The sequence below is a fragment of the Homalodisca vitripennis genome, chromosome 1, assembly GCF_021130785.1.
Source record: "Homalodisca vitripennis isolate AUS2020 chromosome 1, UT_GWSS_2.1, whole genome shotgun sequence".
In the NCBI taxonomy this organism is placed as follows: Eukaryota; Metazoa; Arthropoda; class Insecta; order Hemiptera; family Cicadellidae; genus Homalodisca; species Homalodisca vitripennis.
Window position 1 is genome coordinate 55,901,248 of NC_060207.1, and position 22,316 is coordinate 55,923,563.

Genomic DNA, 22,316 nt, shown 5'->3' on the forward strand with positions numbered 1-22,316 from the left:
AACTTCTTTGTTTATCTGAATTAAATGAATGAAAATGTTATTAGAAATTATCAGATTTGAATGACAGTTTCAAAATATAACTGGATACAACTATTAGCAATGATTATTCAAAATATATAATATACTTAGTATATGGATTATACAATACAGTTAAGAAGATAGTTAACTGCCTTGTTTGTTGGCTGTTAAACATATGCAAATAGACTAGCTATAACAATATTAAAAACAATAAAGACAAAAATTGTGTTTTGTCTCTCTTGATCCGTGTATAAAACTCTTCACGTATTAAAAATAAATCTTTTTCTTTATTTTGTTATTTACATTTAGGAGTAATAATAATGAACTTTGCTTAGAATAACTCTTAAGTTAAAAAATATTAGTAAATACGTAATACTAATTTGCATATTTATTCGGATTACTTATTATCCGTAATACGGTCCCATTTAAAAATTACAAGTATACGTTAAAGCATTTATAAGTAAACTCAATATATAAGTATAAATTGTTGTAATTATTGGTTTGGAGACTATTGTTAGAGATACTACATTTTTCATGTAATTATACTATCAGTATATTGTATTATTTACTAACAGTTACACGCCGCTTCGCACGCAATTTCGTAGGCTTTGCACCTGTATGAACACTTCTGGTTCAAATAAATTATATTTCCGAACCCAATTTTGAGTTTGCCTTATTGCCACGACCAAGAAAATATTTTAAAAAATTCTGTATTTATGGGCATTGTAATTTATTTCAGTCATTATATTTTGTGCCATATTTAACGTTACCATATTTCCGCAATCAAGGAAATATTTATAAACACACACAGGTATGAAAAGCCTACTTCTCTGTTAAAAGACAACTAAGAATAGTTTTATAACACTTTATTTTGTTAGTATATAAATTTATTGTAAATGTCTTTAGTATCTACATTATAGTATTGACCGAGCACCGCGTACTTAACATTTGCTGAAATGTACAGTAAAAAGTTGTTTCATAAAACATTTAATTTTCTTATCTGGATATTTTCTTGCTGTGTGCTAAACAGTAGTAAGACTGAAATAAGAAGCGTTGTTACTGTTAAGTCTACGCTTTCAAGGCTATAAATGTAAACAACTTGAAAATAGTGGTTAAATTAATATAAAAATAGTATATGGTTGTGCAGTCACAAAATAATGTTTACACAGAACAGCTGATTGTATTTTACAGGCTCTTTCAATCTAGTCTATTATACGATGGTTATTCAATAAGTAACGAGACAAATTACTACTGCTCAACACGGTTTATTCAGTTAGCGCAAAACTTTGGTTACTTTTCAACGTAGTCCCCAGCAACACGTATACACTTGTTCTATCTTTCTCCTAAATTTGTAGATGCCCTTGGCATAAAATTATTTTGGTTGATCTCGAAGTCTCTTTTGTATCTGATTTTGACCTCTCCAATGGATCGAAAATGTATTCCTCGTAAACCCTCTTTAAGGAGGTCCAAACAGATGGAAGTCTTACTGGGCGAGGTCAGGGCTGTCTGATGTATCTCCCGCCCGTTTCTGAAGTTTTTCTTCATCAGCTGTGCTGTATGTAGACGGGCATTGTCATGAAGCAAAATCACGCCTTCAGTCAAGAACCCGTACGAATGGCAGATCTTATCGTGTTTTCCAACATGTCATAGTAGTACTGGCTGTTGATTGATCTTTGGCCTTCAAGAAAATCAAAATAAATTTGTCCCTGAAAATCCCAGAATACTGTAAGCTTGACTTTATCGGCAATTTATTAGCTGTGTCCTAAATTACATGCGAGAGGGAGAAGTCGAATGCTTCCACTCAAGGCTCTGTCGTTTTGACTCTGACTCATAGTGGTGGATCCATGTTTCATCACACGTTTCAAATATTTTTAAAAAAAAAACCTCTCCTTCTGTCAAATATCGATTTATCAGCTGTTGACTGACTTGAAGCCAGGTTTCTTTGTGAGCGTTCGTGAGTTGTCTGGACACCCATCTCGCACAGGGTTTCTTGTACTGCAGCTTGCTGTCGATAAGTCTATGGAGAGCTCCAACACTCGCTTCATTTTTACACTTATCAGTTCAACAGTGATTGTCCTGTAAGTAAATAAGTGAATAAATCCCAACTTTACCGATCGTCCACTGCGCTACCTTCCTAAAGTCATACAAATTCTCGTTTCATACCAAATCTGTAATATAATAATATGATAAAAGTGAGTCATACGATAAAATTTGCAGTCTTTATCATAATCAACGTTATACAGTATAAATGACGCCCTTGCTGTAATAACGTAGCCGTTTAATTAATGTCTCCATATAAACAGTACGAGAAACAATGTACGCAGAGGGGGAGTCACGTACTTGCGATACGCGCCACGGGTCGGGAGCATGGTTCAATTAAAGGGCGCCTAATCCGGCCCGCAAGGACCAAGACCGAGACAGGAGCAGAGACGCTGCGGGCCAATTACCGGCTAATCTCGGCGATAAGGAGTCACTTGTTTCCTTAGGACCTGTTGTTCTGATAAGAAGCTTATCACCGACACACTCTGCCTCCGGCTATTAATTTTGTGCTTAACAATGTCAGCCTAACAAATATTTTTGTTTACACGTACCTTTGTCTTATATTTACGCCAGAATTATGTTTTATAGGGAATATTAAAAATATAGCAATTCTATTCTTTAGAAAGATTTTGACTGTATTAGTTTACTCACAATTACTAGCAATTTCTGATCAATAAAAGATATTATTTAAATTGTGGGTTTTGAGTATTATAAAAAAAAGTAATTTAATCAAATTCATTAGTACGTATTTTACAATTAACATTGCCTTTGCACAAAAGTTTGTATTTTTCTTTACGTAGTACAATACTAAACATTTGCTGATCTTCATTATTTAATAATTAAAAATCGAAAAGCCGAACCGTGGATGAATATAAATTTTTTGCATAAACAATATAATATATTATTAGATTTTTTAAAAATCACCAAAGTTTCAGGAAGAACAATTTTTTGTCATGTGTTGTTTACTTTCTGCTATTTTATCTGGAACAAGAGGAGAGATCAGATAAAAGATTCGTAGCTCTCCGTGAAGAAAACAAAATAAATCCAATATCAAACAGTAATTTAAACGCTACGACAACAAAGTGGCCTTTTCACAAATAAAACGGGAAGTTATCAATACAACAGGTACGATAATTGGATGATAAATTGAAAACAAATGACGCGTGTGCTGAATCCTTCCAGTTGGGCGATGTCCCTCGCTACAGGCTACAGCCTGTCCGACGCAGGATGGACCTGTCATCTCAATATACTGCCATCCTTTTATATAACTTAATCAAGAGACAATTATACTTAATGTAACATCTATAAGAACGTTTTTATTAAACATATATATTTTGAATTCTTTATAATGTTACAAATTTCCTTGTGTTGCACTTTAGTTCACAGTTATTTATAAGGTGAAACATTTTAAAACCAGTACTAGTGAAACTAGTAACTTACGCCAGTGTCAACTTTCTTTGAGTTGGCTTATCAACACTAGCGGATTCCCTACGTTCCGAAAACTTAGGAAAATCAATACCTGGCTGATACGATTCATATTTTTTCACTACACGGACAACCTGCACCGAACAACCGACGTAAAAGCAGTGGTACAATGTACCTGATACTCCACTAATGTGACACTTATCGTAGAGATGAAGTGTGGGCGGTCGCGACCAACGTGAACTACGACGATATACGACGCCTGCAGACGATGATTAAATGGAGATATTTCTAGTCGATGTCTCGACGATAGCATATACCAATCCATATTTTGGACATTCCTGATTTTATCAATTAAACTATGAACTTTAGTTTCAATGTGATGCCAATTTAAAAAGCAATTAAGTTTATGTGCAGTCATCGTCTCTTCTCTTGACACAGAAAGTAACTTTACTCTAGCAATCTCTTTAGGTCTTTCTGAGTTAGAATATCTTCAGCGGACACACTCTTTAAGAATAATTAACACATAGACAATCCGTGTTGCAAAGTTCTTCAGCATTGTGGAGAGATACAGATCGCCTATAAGAGCGCATTCAGATTATTGTCTTCGTCCACAGCAGAGTCCATTTATAAACGAGAAACTTGGCGAAAGGACTGGCATATCACTATCACATCTCATTCTTCCTCGTCTGTTCATATTGCCTCTTACCATGAAACTAAAACAACACTCTATGACCAGCTAGCTATGAGGTCAGCGAGCCTCCATAAACTTCGAAGTGGATACATATGCATGTTTATAGGCAAGTCTGCTCTCACTAAGATCGCAAGAGAGAAGTTACTTCGATTTGGGCCTTTCATACCTTTGAAAACAAGTCTTGACGTTAACCCATTCTTCTGTATAATTAGATACTGTTATATTACTATAGAACAAGCCACTTTAAATACTTAAACAATAATTAAACTTTCCGCTTTTAGTTATGTTAAATATTATTCATGCGTAGGAATAATAACTAATTTTTTGAGAACCATTGTGCATTTTCGGTTGGCTGTTACTAACTTAACACGCACAAAAAACGCGAGGAGCATATACTGACTAAACACGGCACGTAGTACGTGTACGTGTGTGGGTGACGACGACCCCGGTAACAAATGATTGGCGATAATTGTGAGGAGGGGTGCAAACTTTGTTAAACTCTCAATTTATCTGAATCAAGTATTGGGCGACGTCAAGGGCGAATTACCGCGTGCAAGTGGCGGCTTCCCACGACAAATGACGCCGATTTGCGGCGCTGCTTCTGCCTGATAACCACCTCTTGCGAACTTTACCCAGCGTCTGACACACAGCATGTCTTGTTCTTCACAGTGACAAGACATTGTTACCCGTTAAAAATTGCTTCCAGTTAAAAAAAAGCACTTATCAGTTGAGATTTTTTAAGATTCGAAGGATTATAAATTTTAGGCAACTGTAATATTTTACAATGGGTAGAAAACTGTAACAGAACATTTCAGTTATTCTTCATCTTCACTTGCATCAACAGTGAACTGTATTAGGGTTCGTCAGGGATCGGACAAAAATCAGCAGCATTTATTTGCACTTATTCCAAATTTCTCTGAACTACAGATAAAAATATAACAATTTTTCACTATATTATTCAATTACTTTACAAATTAAAAAGGTTAAGAATCCAACTTTTATGTTAATTTCTGAAATTCAAGAACAATGTAATTTGAAATTAAAGTTAGATAAATAATGTTGATTGCAAATATAATTATACATTTTGTAATGTGACAGAACATACGTTAACTGTCTAATCTAGTCTAGTAATATTTTCAAGTATGAACTACTCTATATAATAATTTTCAAAAATCCTATAAATATATTTTGTTTTCTACTCTCGAATATTTTAGATACATAGTTCATGTGGTGCAATATGTACAACAAATTTTGGCGAAGAAGGAACGTTTGCTTTCCATTTTATAGCAAAAACATAAGAGAATCTAATTTAACGTCTTAGTGAACATATTGAACTGACTTAAAACAAATAAGCACTTGTGAAATACGTAATACATTACAAAACAGTTCATTACATTATCGAGTTAAAACATTGGCCAGTTAACAAAATGTAGACAGTTATAGCGAAATCATAACAAATTCCGCCTACGCATCTGAAGCTCCGTTTATATCACTTTGTACATAACTGTTAAAATAGAACTACTATCAAATCCAAAAATGTTTCACATCAGAAACTTAGATTTTAGTGCATCAGTGCTAATCATTTATTACATACGACAATATCTCTTATAGGAAAATATATATACAATGCTGATTGATGTGGATTGTCTTTCCTGACTCCTAAAAAATATACTAGAAGTCCAGAGGGAACCATGCTCTAGTGCAGTTTGGAATGATCGTTAATTATACGTGATAATACATTTATATAAAACTGATGTTGGCAATAAATATCCCTGAATATAACGTTTCAATGAAATCATCACATGTCACTTCACTCATACTTTGCTGTTATTTTTGATGGTCACTAATACGAAACGGTTTCTAATCAATATTTGAAATCTTCAGGGGTTTTTCTTTGATATTTTTGAATTATCAGTCGTAGCGTCTCTCAGCTGGAAGCGGACATGAAGGTCTGCAACAAGGATGGTAAGAGAGAGGTTGGGATGGGACGATTACATCGGCACATTTTTCTTGAGCAAAATGTCTGGAATTAGAGGTTGCGTGTTATTCAGAGAGGCAGCGCTCATTTGTCCTACGCCCCACACCCCCTCACCCTAGCAGCTGCCCGCACCCACACAATTATTTACCACTGCCTAGTCCATTTACTTGAGAAGAATTGTTTTTGTTTCCATAATATCTCTTTTCTTCCCCCTTCCAATGATATCTCCTTCCTTTGATCCACCGGTTTCAGTTAATGATCTTGTCAATGTCTTTTATTCGTCCAAATTGTGTTTTATATTTTGCTTGTCATAAAGAGAGTAAAAAAGTTTCTTAACAAACTTTAAAAATCAATTATAGAGTAAGCGAGGCAGTAAATATTCAAAACAGTACTAGCTGTAAAAATCAGCAATTATGTAAAGTCTAATGTGGAAATTTAAAAAGTGTGAAATTCAAACTCCCTGAATATTTTAGGTAACACTATTCACTCTAATAAGGTACTACAGTATCAAAAACCAGTCAACAAAATGTTTGATTATAGGAAGAGACGAATACTTTCAGATCAATCTGGGTATACAATACACGTTTTAAAATATCTCTGAAAATATATTCATACCTGGAATATCCTGAATTCTTTGAAAATTGTGCAATAGAATTACATTGAACATACAGTTTAGTACAACACACATTTTTAGATATCTTTGCAAATATACACATACCTGGAATATTCTAAATTCTTCGAAAATGGTGCAATAGAATTACATTGAAAATACAGTTTAGTATAAAAGTACAAAAACGTGTAAGTGTAAGGAAATATTATTATATTTAAAATTGTCATACTATTGATAAAATCGAAAAGAATATTGTTCAGATTTTAAGACTGATTATTTTATCTTGATGAAATGTTTGCTGTGGTAGCTATGGTTCATAATCATACTCTGGCTGTTGTGCGATAATTTATCCGCCTCAATCCCCGACCCGACGTAGAGTACAATCGTCACACACCGCTCACGTCCTCGCTAGGACCGGCCAATAATTAAGGGCTACCCACAAAGCCCCGCTGCTTGCCCTAATCTGCCAATTTCCGGCCGTGAATGGCAACAATAGGCGAGCTTTGTAAACATTTAAGCTCCTGCTAACCCTTATCACCACCATCACTGGCTTTGATTTCCTCAGACAATCACTCTTGCATTTTCCAATGATGTGGTGAGTTTGGTTTGGATTGAGCAGATAAACTTCTGGAATGTTGTTTTATCACTTATAATTCGTCTCACAGCTTATAAAATGACGTCATTTTGGAGCGCATTCCAATATTCTGTAATAAACCATATTGGCTCCCATGTTTTGTTGTGAACAGAAACCATTGTGTAAGGGTCACTGTTCTTTTTACAGGTCCTTCTATTGTAATTTAAAAGGGGAAAAAGTAACCTGGAAAGTAGTCTACACACTCGAAAAAACACAAGCTTAAGTTTTGGAACATCTCTCATGTATTCTAAATACAATGATCGGTTCGATTTTTACCCTTACATATCACTACGATGGTGACCACAGTAGATCACTCTCAACAATTATTATAAACTACAAATCTTGAATGAAGATCTTTTCTGCTACGCCTAAGATTAGTAAGAGAAATAACGTATATTAAAAATCAAAGTATATACACAAAACCGAAATCTTTCACACATGCTCACTTTTTTACGTACCATTTACTCGTAGAATTTGAAATATATGTATATTATGTAACTGTTTGCAAAATGAATGACGTTCACAAAAGCAAACTAAGGTTTGTAGTTTTTGTTTTGTAGTGTAGTTTTGTTTACACTACTGGTTTAAAATTTTAAAGTAGGTACCGAATGTACAAAAAACCCATTTACTCGTAGAATTTGAATTATACGTACATTATGTAACTGTTTGCAAAATGTATGACGTGAACAAAAGCAAACTAAAATTTGTAGTTTTTGTTTTGTATTGTAGTTTCGTTTACATTACTGGTTTAAAATTTTAATATAGATGCCGAATATACAAAAAAATCCACCCACACCTTAACTTTGGCTATAGTCAAATCTCCTTTAGCAGTTAATCTGAAGACATTTTTATGGATTTGAAAACTACCCCTCTCCATCAAAATCGGGTGAGAACTGCATTAACACAGAGTAATGTCTAAAATTAAAGATCCCGATTTATTAATTAATAATTTATTAATTAGAGAAGCCACTTATAAGAAATCCAATTTCTGAGCACAGTAATTCGAAATCGGCATCATTTACACAAAGGTAGAATTCCAAATTCAACTGGACCCTATGTTGAATGGAGTCAACTTAGAGAACTCCAATTGTGACTGCTATGTTTCGTCAATCGAGATATTTAAATTGTGGTCTGGCACGATAGGTTTACTGAAAAATATCTTTACTTGACCCTAAAATCCATTTGGGAAACTCAAACCATTGTACATTGCTCACATGGTACTGATTTTTAAGAAAGCGGGCAGGAATTGGATTTCTTAGTATTGCTGGTTTTGTCTCATCAAGACATTTAATTTAAAGTCATTTACTCAATGACTATTTAAATATAGAATATTTAAGAATCATAAATATTTAAAGAATATTTAAGAATATTTAAATTTAGTAACATCACCAATTTATTTTGGGGAGATGAATAATTTTGGAATCCATAAAAAGTCTTCAAGTGAATTTATGATATATACCCAAAGGAGATGTAAAATTTCCCACTGTTCCAAAACTGAAGAATTGTTTGTACATTGGGTTTATGATGTGATTGTATTCATATTTTATATAAAAATTTATGATTATACTCTGATTCATCTAACCCTCTTCTTCGGTTATGTGAGATCAAGTTATAAAATATATATTTTTACCGATATACATTCTCTTATCTTCAGACTTAGTTCATAGTTCGCGTCTGTTGCAGCCTCCCCTGCCTGGAGGAGCACGTTCTGGACCCGGCCCCGAGCTCGGAGACCGTCGACACCCTGAAGGTCACCGGGAGGTCACCAACGGTCACCACTACCCACCACCACCACCCAATGATCCTCCTCTACTCTTCGATGTCAAGTGATCTGCTCGCCCTTTCTACTGTTGATGGATACCCCTCGGCAGCAACCTGTCAATCAATGTTCCCTAGACTACGTTGTTTTGCTCATCGACTATGATTGATATACTGTCACATTCCACTCCCCGAGTCTACCTATCGAACTGTTGTGCAATATCTGCGATCTCTCCTGTAGCCCTCTAGCTTTAGAATGAAACTCTTCATGTTGCTGCTCTCGCAAAGCCGTCCTTCTGGTGTAGGACTCGACAGCCAAAGAATAAAACTTTGCAAAGATTAGTAAGAGTACCTGTTTTCTTCCTTGTGCGTTATAGGTATTAACAGTACAGTGTGAATGCAACGACGCACGGCATTTATTTTTAATTACTTAGATTGTCTTAATTAGAAATACTCAAAACGAATATCTTGTCTGACGTTTATTTCACTGAAGAAGCACACAAATCTAGATAGTTCCGGACTTTTTAGAATCTCTCTCTTAGTTGGATGAATTTTAACTAATATTATTAACAACTGGAATAATTTTTTATATGAACTTTTGACTTTCATATTCTTGCTTTGTTCACAGTATATTCCCCTCAATACATAATAAACTGTTCTTGCAAGTTGCGTTCGTATGGACCATGTTGCATATACTCCATTGTTCCCCATAAAGTTCACATCCCGTTCATATTTTGAGATGTCTATTATATCATTGATATTTGGAGACAATGTTGAACATGTTTAATGTACTACAAGTTTAGCTCTTCGTCATTATTGTGTACTAGTACTTGTAAAAATACTTTCTAATCAATAAGAATTACTGAAATTCTTCATATAGTGGTGATCACGTCTTCCTTCTAGGTTTTTCTAATAATTACCGAAATTTATTTCGCAAGTAGTCTTCCTAAATATGTAAAAAGTAAACAAACTATTTTTCAATGATATTAATATATTTTAAAAACAGGTACATCCAAGAAATTGTGTTTCTGTATTACTCTAAAAATTTACTAAAACACTTCAATAACCAAATTCCATTGCGTTACAATTATTATTATTACAAAGTTTTATTATTTCATAGAGAAGTAAGGGACATATCAACTAAATCATTGTTGCTATCTACATAATGTTCTCAAATATTTACACTTAATAAGTTAAATTCATAGAATTACGAATACGACTGCTATAAAACAATAAAGTACTTTAAAAGTATATTTATATAAATATATTTCAAATTTCTTAATTGGACGCTTTTATTTTATTACGATTGATGTGTTGTTATTGTATATAAGAAAATATTGTTGGCGATTTACGAAAGGTTTTATTGCTTAGTTTATTATCCAAAAATGCATACTTAATCACAATTTTCACGTACCCACAAATATAAGCTTTTAAAATGCCACTGCATAATTTAAGTGTTGTTTTATTTTTAGATAAAATTTGTTATCGTTATTTTTTGTTGATCACTCTTGTGAGTTACCACAGTTTAGTTCAGTAACACCTTGCTGTGTCCATTGATATACTAGAATAAGTAGGTTAGAAATAAGTTAAATTATATTGACGGAATATTGTTGTAAATAAAACTATGTTTCGATGTAGATAAGTTATATGTTGTTGGGATGGAAGCAATGGACAACACGGACTCCTCCGATAGTTACCTCGTTGTATAAATGTATTTATCTTAATCATATGAATAAAACTTCAATAAGTAAAGGAATGTTATAGTTTTAATTACCTTCAATGACATCCTTATTTCAATCATCATTAATTTGAAATTAAAATGCGTAACTTAAAACAATATCAGGCTTGTTTACTTAATTTAACATTTGTTATTCAATAAACAAAACTCAAAGAAACACGAAAATTCTTATTCTGCATAAATTCATACAAACATAGGTGGTAAATACTGTTTTGATTTTAAATTCATTGAATCTGAAAATTGCCACTCTCAGTAAATTTAGTACAAAACCAAGCACTTTTCATCAGATTTCTTGTAGTAACTTACAACTTGATTACGGCAGACGAAATTGTATATGTATCTACATATTATGTCTGTATATGGTCTAAGTATTAATTTTTTTTCTGTCCATAATATTTATCGTCTCAGAGCAACTGCAATTGTTTGTGCTGCGTACTTATTTTGTAGGTATAAGGATTAACGTATTTCCAAAATTTCTGAATCATAGGATATCCGATTCATTGTGCACACTGAAACCCAAAGCATATATAAGCGGCAAGACTATGCTACACGACACATCAATTTGGAAGATAATCCAGAACATATTAGATATACATATACAACAACACATGTGAATATAAAGTACGAACATGTATTAACAGTCTCGTGATTGTGGTGCCGCCCACAACATTGTATGCTTATACTGTAAAAAGGGTTCTGAAATTCATTTCCAAAGAACGAAATTTAGCTTCTAGAAGCTTTTCTGGGTTTATGGTTTATTTTTGGACATGATTTTTTGAGACTAAGAGCGTTATGACATTAAAATTAAAGAGTTAAACCCTATAAAAACAACGTTATCTTATATAGCTGATATGATACCATGTTATTTTAAACAAATGTCTATTTTATTGAATTTTAAAATTTTCATTTTGTGTGGTAAAACGCCAAAGAAGAATGTAAAATAATAAATTGTTTTTAAAATTATGAACATTGAATACTTGAGTGAGTGCAAAACATTTCTGTACGATTGTACAGACACTCAATTTCTCACTGAATTTCTTCAATCGATTTAAGCTTACTATGTTTAAAATGAGTATATGTATTTGCCATAGGAAAGCCTCCAGTATTTTTTACTATTTATATGTATATTCTTAGGCGGGTAAAAACGGTGATACAGGAAAATGTAATAATCTTAAAAAAGTAACAGCTATTAAACTCCATATCTCTAGTTTCACGGATCAAGCTAATGTATACTTTACTCACTTCATTTATTTTTAAGGTATACAGAAAAGAATCTTAAAGGCTGACCTTTTGCCGCAGTCCTGACGTATATAGTCGTTATTGTAGCTATTTTAAATCCTTGAGTGACTAACCAAATAATTTTTGTAGGTGGATTTGTATATAATTTTAAGTATATTCATGGAACGATTCATCGACATAAGAGTAATCTTTTCTTGAAGAATATTGAAGTCTGAAGAATTTCTAACATATAAGAATAAATCAAATTGCATACATATTAAAATCGTAATTCGACTATAAAAGAGCTACTTACGTAAAACCCCGCGCAGACTTGTAGAAGAATTAGGTCTGGAAAAATCCCACCAAAATTAAATCCGCTACACACTCAGAAGACACCAAAATATGCGTGTCTGAGGCTTTTATACCAACCCCTCTCCCTAACAAACTATCTCATCACCGACGACCTTGACTGGCCTCCGACTATCCAATCACAAGGCTAGAGAAATGAATTATCAACTAAATAACCCCTATTGTATCCCGTTATCAGCCGACTTCCAGATAAGCCCCTGTCTCTACTGTACCATGCTACATTCGCGTAATCTTTTTTAAGAAATTACATTATTAATTTAACCTATATTTTGACAAAACTATCAAAATTCTAAAACTTTTACGTATATACGCAATATTCGCAAAAGTGTATATTGTATATATGCAAGAGAGTAAGGACAATTGCTCTGTATTTTGTATGTTGTGAATATTTTTTTTTATTTACAAATGTTGTGTTAAAGGCCACCTTTAATTATTTATTTATTTTATTTTGGTTTCATGTTTGAGTTGTATAAATGGCATATTTTACATAATAAATGAACTATTGACCTACTTATTGTGTGTTGTGATAACAGGAAACTCTGCTCTTATCAAATCTTTAAAAGTGCTGCTCTTATCAAATCTTTAAAAGTGCTGCTCTTATCAAAGGACAATCACAAGCTAGACTGATTTTACTTTATTTTCATGTTTTTATTTTTGTTGCCCTGCCACGCTACTTGAAACTGTGGCATTGTAAGTTCCATTTATGTAATTTGTAATTTGCACTTGTATTTTTGATGGAATAAATCATTATTCATCATATGCTTAAATATTACATGGAAGTTACAATTAATAGTACTGTACAATATTTGTGATTATATAGTCTTTTATCAAAATCAGCCCAGTAAATATAATTCCAGTAATTGTATGGAGAAGTGTGTAGTTCTGCAGAAGTAAGACAGCAAAGACAGTGGACTGAACTGGTGATAATTTGCGGGAGATGTGGTGAGATGAGGAGGGGGAGGGGTAAGGGAGCTGTCTAACGGTGAGATAAGAGGGAGGCGTCTTATCATTACAGCGCGGCAATGATCGCATTACAACTGACGACGTCTGAGGCCTTTGTTGCCAGCGCGGTTTACACTAGTGTTTTGTCGGCTGAAGAAGCCATTGTGTAACGTCAAATACCACACAATTAATCGCTACATTTGTGCGTTCAATAGATGCAACCACCTGATGGCCAATAATTGTGAATTCTACCCAGACGCAGAAGTCTGGATAGGTTAAACGGTCTGTTTTAGTTTATAATGCCACCTTCCACCCATTCTTTACTAATCGGTCTCCAAAACAAAAATGAAGTCAATAAAACCAAGGTTCTTTTAAATTCTTTTAAATTTCGATGCATCGTATTTTCAAGGAATTTAAATTAAATCTGTAGGTAAACTATTATTTATAAGTAATATCAGCGTAGCAGTACGAATATAATCTGTAATAAAACTGCTTCTGCTTTTTTTTATACGTACGCTTGGTTTACGAAAACAGATGTTTTCTCCTCAGTGAGTTTGCTCAAGCGTAAGTAAATTCAAATGCTCAGTCATTTCAGTCAAACATTGAGAAATTATGCTACAACTATAATATTTCCCACAGAAATGCCATAATAAAGAACTGTTATATTGTTTTAAAAGTTACAGATGAGGGAAGCTACATTATTGCAAAGATAGGCAGAAGATGCGCTATTTTACAACAGTGTATTGCATCAGTTACGTTTAACCTTTTAAGAAATGGGGTTATTGAAGCTACTCCTAATTTGATTCCTAATCGTAATCGTAAAAAAAATGCTAATTCATTAGTAAATCCTATGAACAATGACAGATTGTGGGTAGAATAACTGTACTTTTTCGTTTAAAGTAGCATTCATATTTTCAAGTTTTATACATACAGCTTTATCCATCGTGCTTTATTTATTTTATGAATGGGTGAGTACGTCATTTGGTTCATGTCGTACGTCAAATTATGAAGACGATTTCTTGAAATGCATACTGCAGTGATACATGTCGCAGATGTAAACAGATCCTGAACAGCTAGCTATGAGTCATTTTTCAGCATAAGCGGTTAAAACACAGATCTTCCTTTCTTTTAAAATAGTAATCCTTAAAATTGAAATGTGCTAATCAGTAAATAGAATCTACGAATAATACTTTTGTACAGTCAATTTGTATACATTATTGTTGTTTACTATCGGTCTATACAAAAACATATTTTATGAATAAATTTATTTGGTTCAGTAAAAATATCCCAAAAGATGTATAAGTATTAAAAGTAAATCTGCCATTACTGAGGTTTCACAAACTTTATAAATTATTAAGATGTTTAATAAGGAATGTTATTTTAAAGTGATAAATATATTAATCCACTTTAACAAATTTTGGAAATAATTTCTAAAATAAAGTGAAATTAGATTTTTACGTTATTTAAAGATGACTAAAAAGAATTTTGCACGTTTAATATAAATTATAAATAATAAAAATTATCCGATAAATATTTTAGTGGTAAATCGTGGTCATTCACTGAATCCCCCTATAATAAAGATATGACAGCGATAATAATCTGTTAGTTTACACTGTATTTTTATGGTGACATTTTAAATCAAATTATGTAACATGTTGTACACAGGAGTAGTGTTGTACTTGTAATAGGTTATTGGTTTTACTGAAAGTTATTCAATTTTTACAATTCTGTAAATGAATTAAACCTAAAAAAGCTATAGTAAAGATATATATTACTTTTCATTAGTGGTTTGAGTTTAGTATTTTATATAAAAATAAGAGTAAAAAAGAATAGTTGGGAAAAATTTGAAACTTTTAAATGTGTATCCAATAAATATGATAAATAGCTTAAAGAAAACTATGAAGTACGATAACTGTCCCCTATTACGCAGGGAATAGCCTATTATATGAACTAATGAAATAGTTACAAAGTGTGTAACAGAGTGTATAGATGCTGTATCCTGTGACGATACAGCGAGAGAGTAACACAGAACATCGCAGCGTCAGTAAGCAGGGAAGGTGTCGCCGGAGCTATCCGTCTTTGTTTTGATGTATTAATCAGTTTATTACGCCGTCTGCTCTCCAGAGATCACTGACGAGGCTTTGCTTTTAACGCCAGATATGCAATAATACGCTATTACCTTCACCTCTCTCCCGACACGCTTTTTCATTTTGCCCGCCGCGTCGTTATGGCTGGATTAACGCGATCCCGGTCGTACGGGTCGTACTGATGGATCACCTGAGGTCCGACTTGGGCTAATCCATTCTAGTTACAGCGGTCGAGGGTTTCAAGTTTTATATCAGCATTAAATATGTCCTACAACACTACTTCCTACTCTTCAATTGGCTTTTCCATTACTCTAGTCAATACAGAGTACACAATTAGGTGCTTTAATTATGCTGCATAGTCATTATTAAATATTTTGTAAACTTAGTATTGACTGAAACTACAAGTTAAAACAAATATTTGTGTCGTTTTTGACGTGACAACGTCTTAAATTAGGTTGCGGCTCGGAGTCACTCATGAAAAAGTGTAACGCCCGGTAACGTTACGATGCCCGTCCAGTGGGTCCGCCGCACGGGATCCGCACGGGATAAAGCAGATAACTGTGGGTCCGCCGCACGGGATAAAGCAGATAACTATGTTTATTCGTGAAAATGTGGAGTGCTTAGATTCGTCATTTACAACAACTACAACAATAAAGGTAAATAATTGTACACTGATATTTCATTATCGTAAACTATGATTGATTGATTAATTGTTAGATTGACACAAAAGTTGAGAAACTGAGTTTATAGGTTATGTCATACTATTGACAAATGTTGATAGTGTTAAGTAAATTATTAGTTTAAATCACTCTGCAATCAATCGTAATTCAGTCGATTGAGAAGAAACAGCGCGTATTGCTAGTCAAACATTTAAAATAACAAATTATAACCTCTAACCTGTCATAACAGTGCGACCAAACAAACGAACTAAACCGACCAATCACCACGCGCGGAGTTAGAATTTAACTGTGTTTAGCAAGAATTTCAAATTCCAATTTTATTAAATGTTTTATTCAACTTTACCATTTACAATAAAAAATTTTAATTAATTTCAAATTATGTACAATGTTTTAGTAAACAAAATATATTTCTATAGTTAAAAATTTGTGCAATTCTTATTTTCATTCAATTCCTTGTTCCTATTGTGCAATTTAATAATATTCATATCTATAAATATTCTACCGAGAAAAAGACGTTGTCACGTAAAATCTTCGCCCGTAAAACCGACTTTACAAGCAACCATAATTTTTTTTATTGCACATTGTAACAAAACTTTAGTAACTACATTCAATTTAAACTCATGATGGATAATACAAATATATATTATTTTTAAAATTCTATAATTTTTAAGATATCGACTTTCAATATATATTTTTGACTTAGCCTAAGATGTGCCATCTGGAAAGGACAGATCTTATCAGTCCAATGTAGAACAGATGAGCTGAGATAAATGTATGGTGGATTCGAGCATCAGATAAAATACCATTATGTACCAGGTACAGTTATATGGTTTTCGTAACCTTTAAAATTCACCAAATGTCGCCATTCAAACTAACTTCCTACCTTTCTGTAGAACTGTTCTGTACCCTCCTGGTGATAACTAGTAAAAATTCAACTCGTGATTGACCTAGAGTTTTGTGTGGGTAAGTAAAATGAAATAAAAATATGCGTTTTATGAATTTAATGACGATATCTCGAGAGCCATGAGGTCTATCGCAAACATTGTTAAGTACAAAATTAATGTGCATTGTATTTAAAATCAAAATTATGTTCATACATTTTGCTATACAGCAAAGGGTAACATAGAAGGGTACATTGCCATTATTTAACAATTTTGTTAAAACCGCTACATGTAGTGCTATGAAGTCATAATTATAATTATTCCTTTTCCAAAATAAGTGATATGTTACCTTTCCATATATCCGTAACTGCTTGCCAAAAAAAGAATTGGGAAATATCGAGAACAAATTAGTAAACCTGGTCCGGCTTAAAAATACCATTGTTAGGGCAAAAATAACGTCACATTGCACGGCCTCGTAGAGAGAAATCTTACGATTGTATCTGAGCAAGCCGAAATACCGGACCTTTTCTAATCACTCCTGCGAAGTACCTGATACATATTATCTTCTGTGATTATTGAAATGTTTTATTCACCATTTAGTGATAACTTACAGTCCTCAGGGGATTCAAACAAAAGCAAACTGTTAATGTACCAGCAAGCACGGGAGCACACAACGTTCACTGCCAAACTTTCTGCAGCGCTCCACTAACCTCCCTCTCCTCTCTTCAGCATTTTAAACTTACTTGGCTTGTTCCCAGAGAGCACTCCCAGAGCGGTTTCCCGATAGTCTTCCACCGTAACGTATTGCGATGAGCAGAGTTCTATGTGAGTTCAGGTAGACGCGATACCTTTCCAGTTCTGCTCGATCTTAATAGCATTCGAGAACTTTTCTTTGAAAGAACTTTCTAAAATTCACTGAAATCAATGATGTTGCGTGAATTTCAGTAAGCCTTTCAACTGATAATGGCTGTGAAAATAGTTGGAGCTCCTTACGGATGGAAAGGGTACTGTTACATTTTGGATGTTCTTATTAAAAAGAACATTTTAATCCGCAGGGAAATGTATTTTTTCATACATACGTCAACTAAAATAATTGAAAATCTTTTACTTTTGAACTAATTCAAACAGATAAAATGACGTTGAATCTATAGTTAAATTTACAACAAAACATTATTTTGGCAAACTTTTATATTTTAACTCATTTTTGAAGCAGAAGTGTTTATTTTAGACTAATTTAAAACGTTTTTACATACAAAATACTAATTATCTATTAGAGTAATTATTTTCGTATTAGCAATAAATCATTATATACTTTATAGCTCTTGTACTTCACATTTAGGCTTTCTTTCTCTCTTAAACTCCACTGATTTATCTCAGTAGTTTATTTCTGTCATCTAAGAGTAATCATATTATATTACTATTACTGAACTCAAAGATATCAGGAGATATCTTACAATTTATTTATTTACATTCCAACGGTAAAGAACCAGATTACAATAATATGTGAATGATATCATGGAAACCCTATATTAAACTAAATTCACTTAAACAGATATACCTGTAGTAGTGATGAATAAATAGTTAAGAATATGAGATAAGTAAAGGCATATAATAACAATATTATTAAAGTTCATCAATAACTAATTTAGCAAAACATCTCTGAATAGTACATTTCAAGTAAATATGCCTTACCTCGACAATGATAAAGTTCAAAGGTTGTGAGAGCTTTCTGTTCAGAGGAACTAGACTAGAAGTGATGGTAAGGATCTCTATCAGTACCAACTAAAAGCTACAGGACTGTAACGAGGATTTCTTCCATGTGAAGGTGTCCAATCACAACAGAATCTGCAGACCTGATACAGTTGGATAAGATTGGACGCAAACAAAGATAGAGCCTTGTCTGACTACAATAATGTCCGGGAGCCATGGTGGAGGGCACGAGGCTCCAGATCTAATGTACAGTAGAAAAAGAATGTATGCAGGAATAAATAATTTCTTTATATAATCTTAACTGACTTTAATGATATTTCGAAACATTTCGTCGTTTATACAATTGTGTGTAAAAGTCACGAAGGCCAGAGGTTTATACTACGAAATAGAAAAATGTCCAAAGATGTTCACTTTTATGGCAAGAACAGACATCGTGCCATCTTGCCGTTATGTGAGAGTAAAGATGGCACGAAACAAACTGCCACACAAGAACTGAAGAAATCCCCCCTCCTCCCCTCTATAATCCTTCTTTCTAGTCAAGAAGGATTAGAGAGATTGAAACTGTTGCCATAACCACATACCCTTTCACTTACCCTTTATACTTTAAAAAATCAATACATTTTTTTCTGAGGCTGTCTTCCGAATTCACAAAAATGGATGAAGTATGAACGCTAATTAAAAAGCCAGCGTACATTATGCATATACCTAAGTCGGAATTTTCATCGCTAAATATAATATAAGGGTAGCGATTAGAACAAGCTCCTTTGATAAGTCCCACTTCTAATTTCACAGAACCTAGTTACTGTTAACAAGAACCTATTGGTAGGCTGAAATAGTTTGCACCTAAAAGATGAATCAATAAATAACATTTTTATAAGAATATTTTATTTCTTCAGAGGATTGCTTGATTTCTGACGATGAAACCCTGTTTAATACATCCTGTTAGGTGGTGATCAATTATTTAAAATTAAATTGTGACATTTCAATTCCAGTAAACCTATCCGTCAAGTTCGGTTGCTTGTAATAGTTTCCTTGTAAGAGGCCTGAACAAGTGGAATAACTCCTCAACACACCTGCAGGAGCAATAAAGAATATCAGTGCGGCACAATGCTCGCATTTCCAATAACACGGTCGCGAGACGAAGCCGTGCCGCCGACAGCTGGACTTCACGCTTCACTGGCTCTAGCGCGCTTCCATTCATAACTTCCAATAACCGGACCGGATATATCGGTGAAGTATGTCTCTACAGTGGACATTTCTCCTCTATTGTTCGCCTCGATAACATCTCAAACAACTCCTACAGACCGGCCGGACTCTTTGGTTCTATTGATACGGCACATCAGCATGTTTCGTTCAAAGCTGTCCAGGTATATATGAAACTAGAATATTCAATATCCAAAATTAACTAAAAATTGGACAATGGTCAGGCCACTGAGGTTATCCCCTCTCCCACAGATAGTGTAAAACAATTTCCCTGTAAAAATAATATATAATTAATTCATATATAACAGATCAAATTCAATTATTCTTTACATTCGTGTATGTTGAGTCCTATTTCGACATCAGGTTTCAATGTGAACGGAATATGAACGGAAGGTAATTAGGTAAACCACTAATTAATTACATATTTTCCGGAACGCTAGTACTTGAACTTTACTTATGAGAGAGTTTTGTTATGAAACCATCCGAATTTATATTTGTATTAGCCCAAATTTTATTCTCCAAAAAGTGTAGCACACAGAGAAGATTTTTAAACCACAGATTTGAACTTTCTAATCTTCGTTCTATCAGTTTCGTTATAATAGTATAACAGAACCAATTTGATTAGATTTAAAAAAGCTGAGCACTACTACCAAGTATTTCCTAACAAGTATTTCACATTCCTTTGTTTAAAGTTTGTTATTGACGATGGAGGGTTTGAAAGGATAACAGGATTTTGTACATTTTCCATCGTTATAAGTTATAAAATATATAACACACCGTTATGAGGATTGGAAACTATCTTCTTCGTCAGGATAGGATAAGGTAAGGATTAGGATTGGGGAAGGTATTGATACATACACAAATAACGAACGGAAAGAAGTAAAGATGGGAAAGAAAAGAGTTCAAACACACCCAAAAGCTGATTGGAGTCCAGTCCAGGCGTTGTCTCACAGCACAGGATGCAAGTCCAGACAGAGCACAAATCACAGGTACGAGGATAAGTATTTTACAACTGTCACAATATATGAGATTAGGAATGGGCAATGTATAATTTATTCACTAGGTTTAAACATTTCACTATAAAGTGATTTGATGTTGTATACTATGTAGGATTTAGATTCTTACCATTAAATTGTACCTCTTTCTTCCATTTCCCAGAAAAATACTTTTGAAGTTCGGTTTTATTTTTGAAAAGGTCGCTGTCTCGAGTTTTCGATATGTCGAAAACTATGTCGAAAACTGGTAACGTTATGACGTTCGTCAAAATTTAAATCGTTCTATTGAAACACCAGGTAGAATTCAGGTTTTTTCCAATTTTTTACTTTAAAAAGAATTTAGACGGGAGCGGCTATTATCAACTAATATTACAATAGAATGACGTTTTGGGTTTTAAATATTTGTTTTCGGTGCAGTTGAATCCAAAGGTCAAAATATTTGAGTGAGAATTCTCATGTATATTAATTTATATGAAAAGGAATTCAGAACAATTAAATCACTTTGCGAAAATAATCACATTGTAGTTTTAATAGTAATAACAATAATGTTGTCTTTATTTTCATCAAGCGTTTCTCAGTTACATACAGAACAACTGCTTTTTAGAACAACTATCGTCACATACAACATATACATGAAAATAAAATACAAATAAACAATAACAATCTATACATTAAGCAAATTCTGCCTCATCTTATTCTTAAATGTAGCTATTGAACATTGTTTCACGTTTGGTGGGAGGTCGTTGTACAATTTCGGGCCGAAATAAGAGAAGCTCCTTCTTCCCAACTCCAGCCTAACTTTGGGAAAGTGAAGAAGATTCCCATGGCGGGTTCTGCGCTGAGAGACCTCATCCCGAAAAGAGAGCTTCTCACTAAGGTACTGAGGCTCCTGATTAACAAGAGCCTTGTGGACCATGCAGCACGTCATGACCCTGCAGACGGTCTCTACCGACATCATCCCAGCGGCATCTCTGTAAGGCTCGCTTCACACTACAACGACAGGTCGTTTAAACGACATATTGTCGTCAACGACACAAAAATTAAACCCGTTCACATTAGGCCGACTGTCACCCGACAGTAAGGTTATCGCAGTGCCCTTTAGTTTCTCTAGTGCTTCTCAGTTTAGTTAGAATCATGGATCGGAAAAAGTTGATGTGTTTTTTGGTTTTTTTATTTTTTTGTTTTTGTAAATTAAACAATACTCTTACCATATTCGTATTTTAATTGGCTTCCATCTCTTCAAAGTTGTCATTTAGCTGTTTAAACACTTCAATCCATGCGTTTTTTGTCTGAATTCTGTCCTTATAATCGCCCACTGTCTTATCCCAAATAACAGGGT

The 22,316-nt window shown here is 33.6% G+C and overlaps 1 protein-coding gene across 3 annotated transcripts in view; it reads left to right on the forward strand.

Annotated features, from left to right (window-relative positions):
* Positions 1 to 10,910, forward strand: part of LOC124361801 (LIM domain only protein 3-like) — a 179,112-nt gene extending 168,202 nt beyond the window's left edge. For 2 of the 3 annotated variants that reach the window (XM_046815792.1, XM_046815785.1), the window contains one exon: positions 9,080 to 10,910. In XM_046815792.1, coding sequence (XP_046671748.1) covers positions 9,080 to 9,226 — 147 coding nt within the window. In that variant the 3' untranslated portion in view covers positions 9,227 to 10,910. The remainder of the gene's footprint in view (positions 1 to 9,079) is intronic. The other variant, XM_046815802.1, reaches the window with a different exon arrangement.
* Positions 10,911 to 22,316: the final 11,406 nt, after the last annotated feature.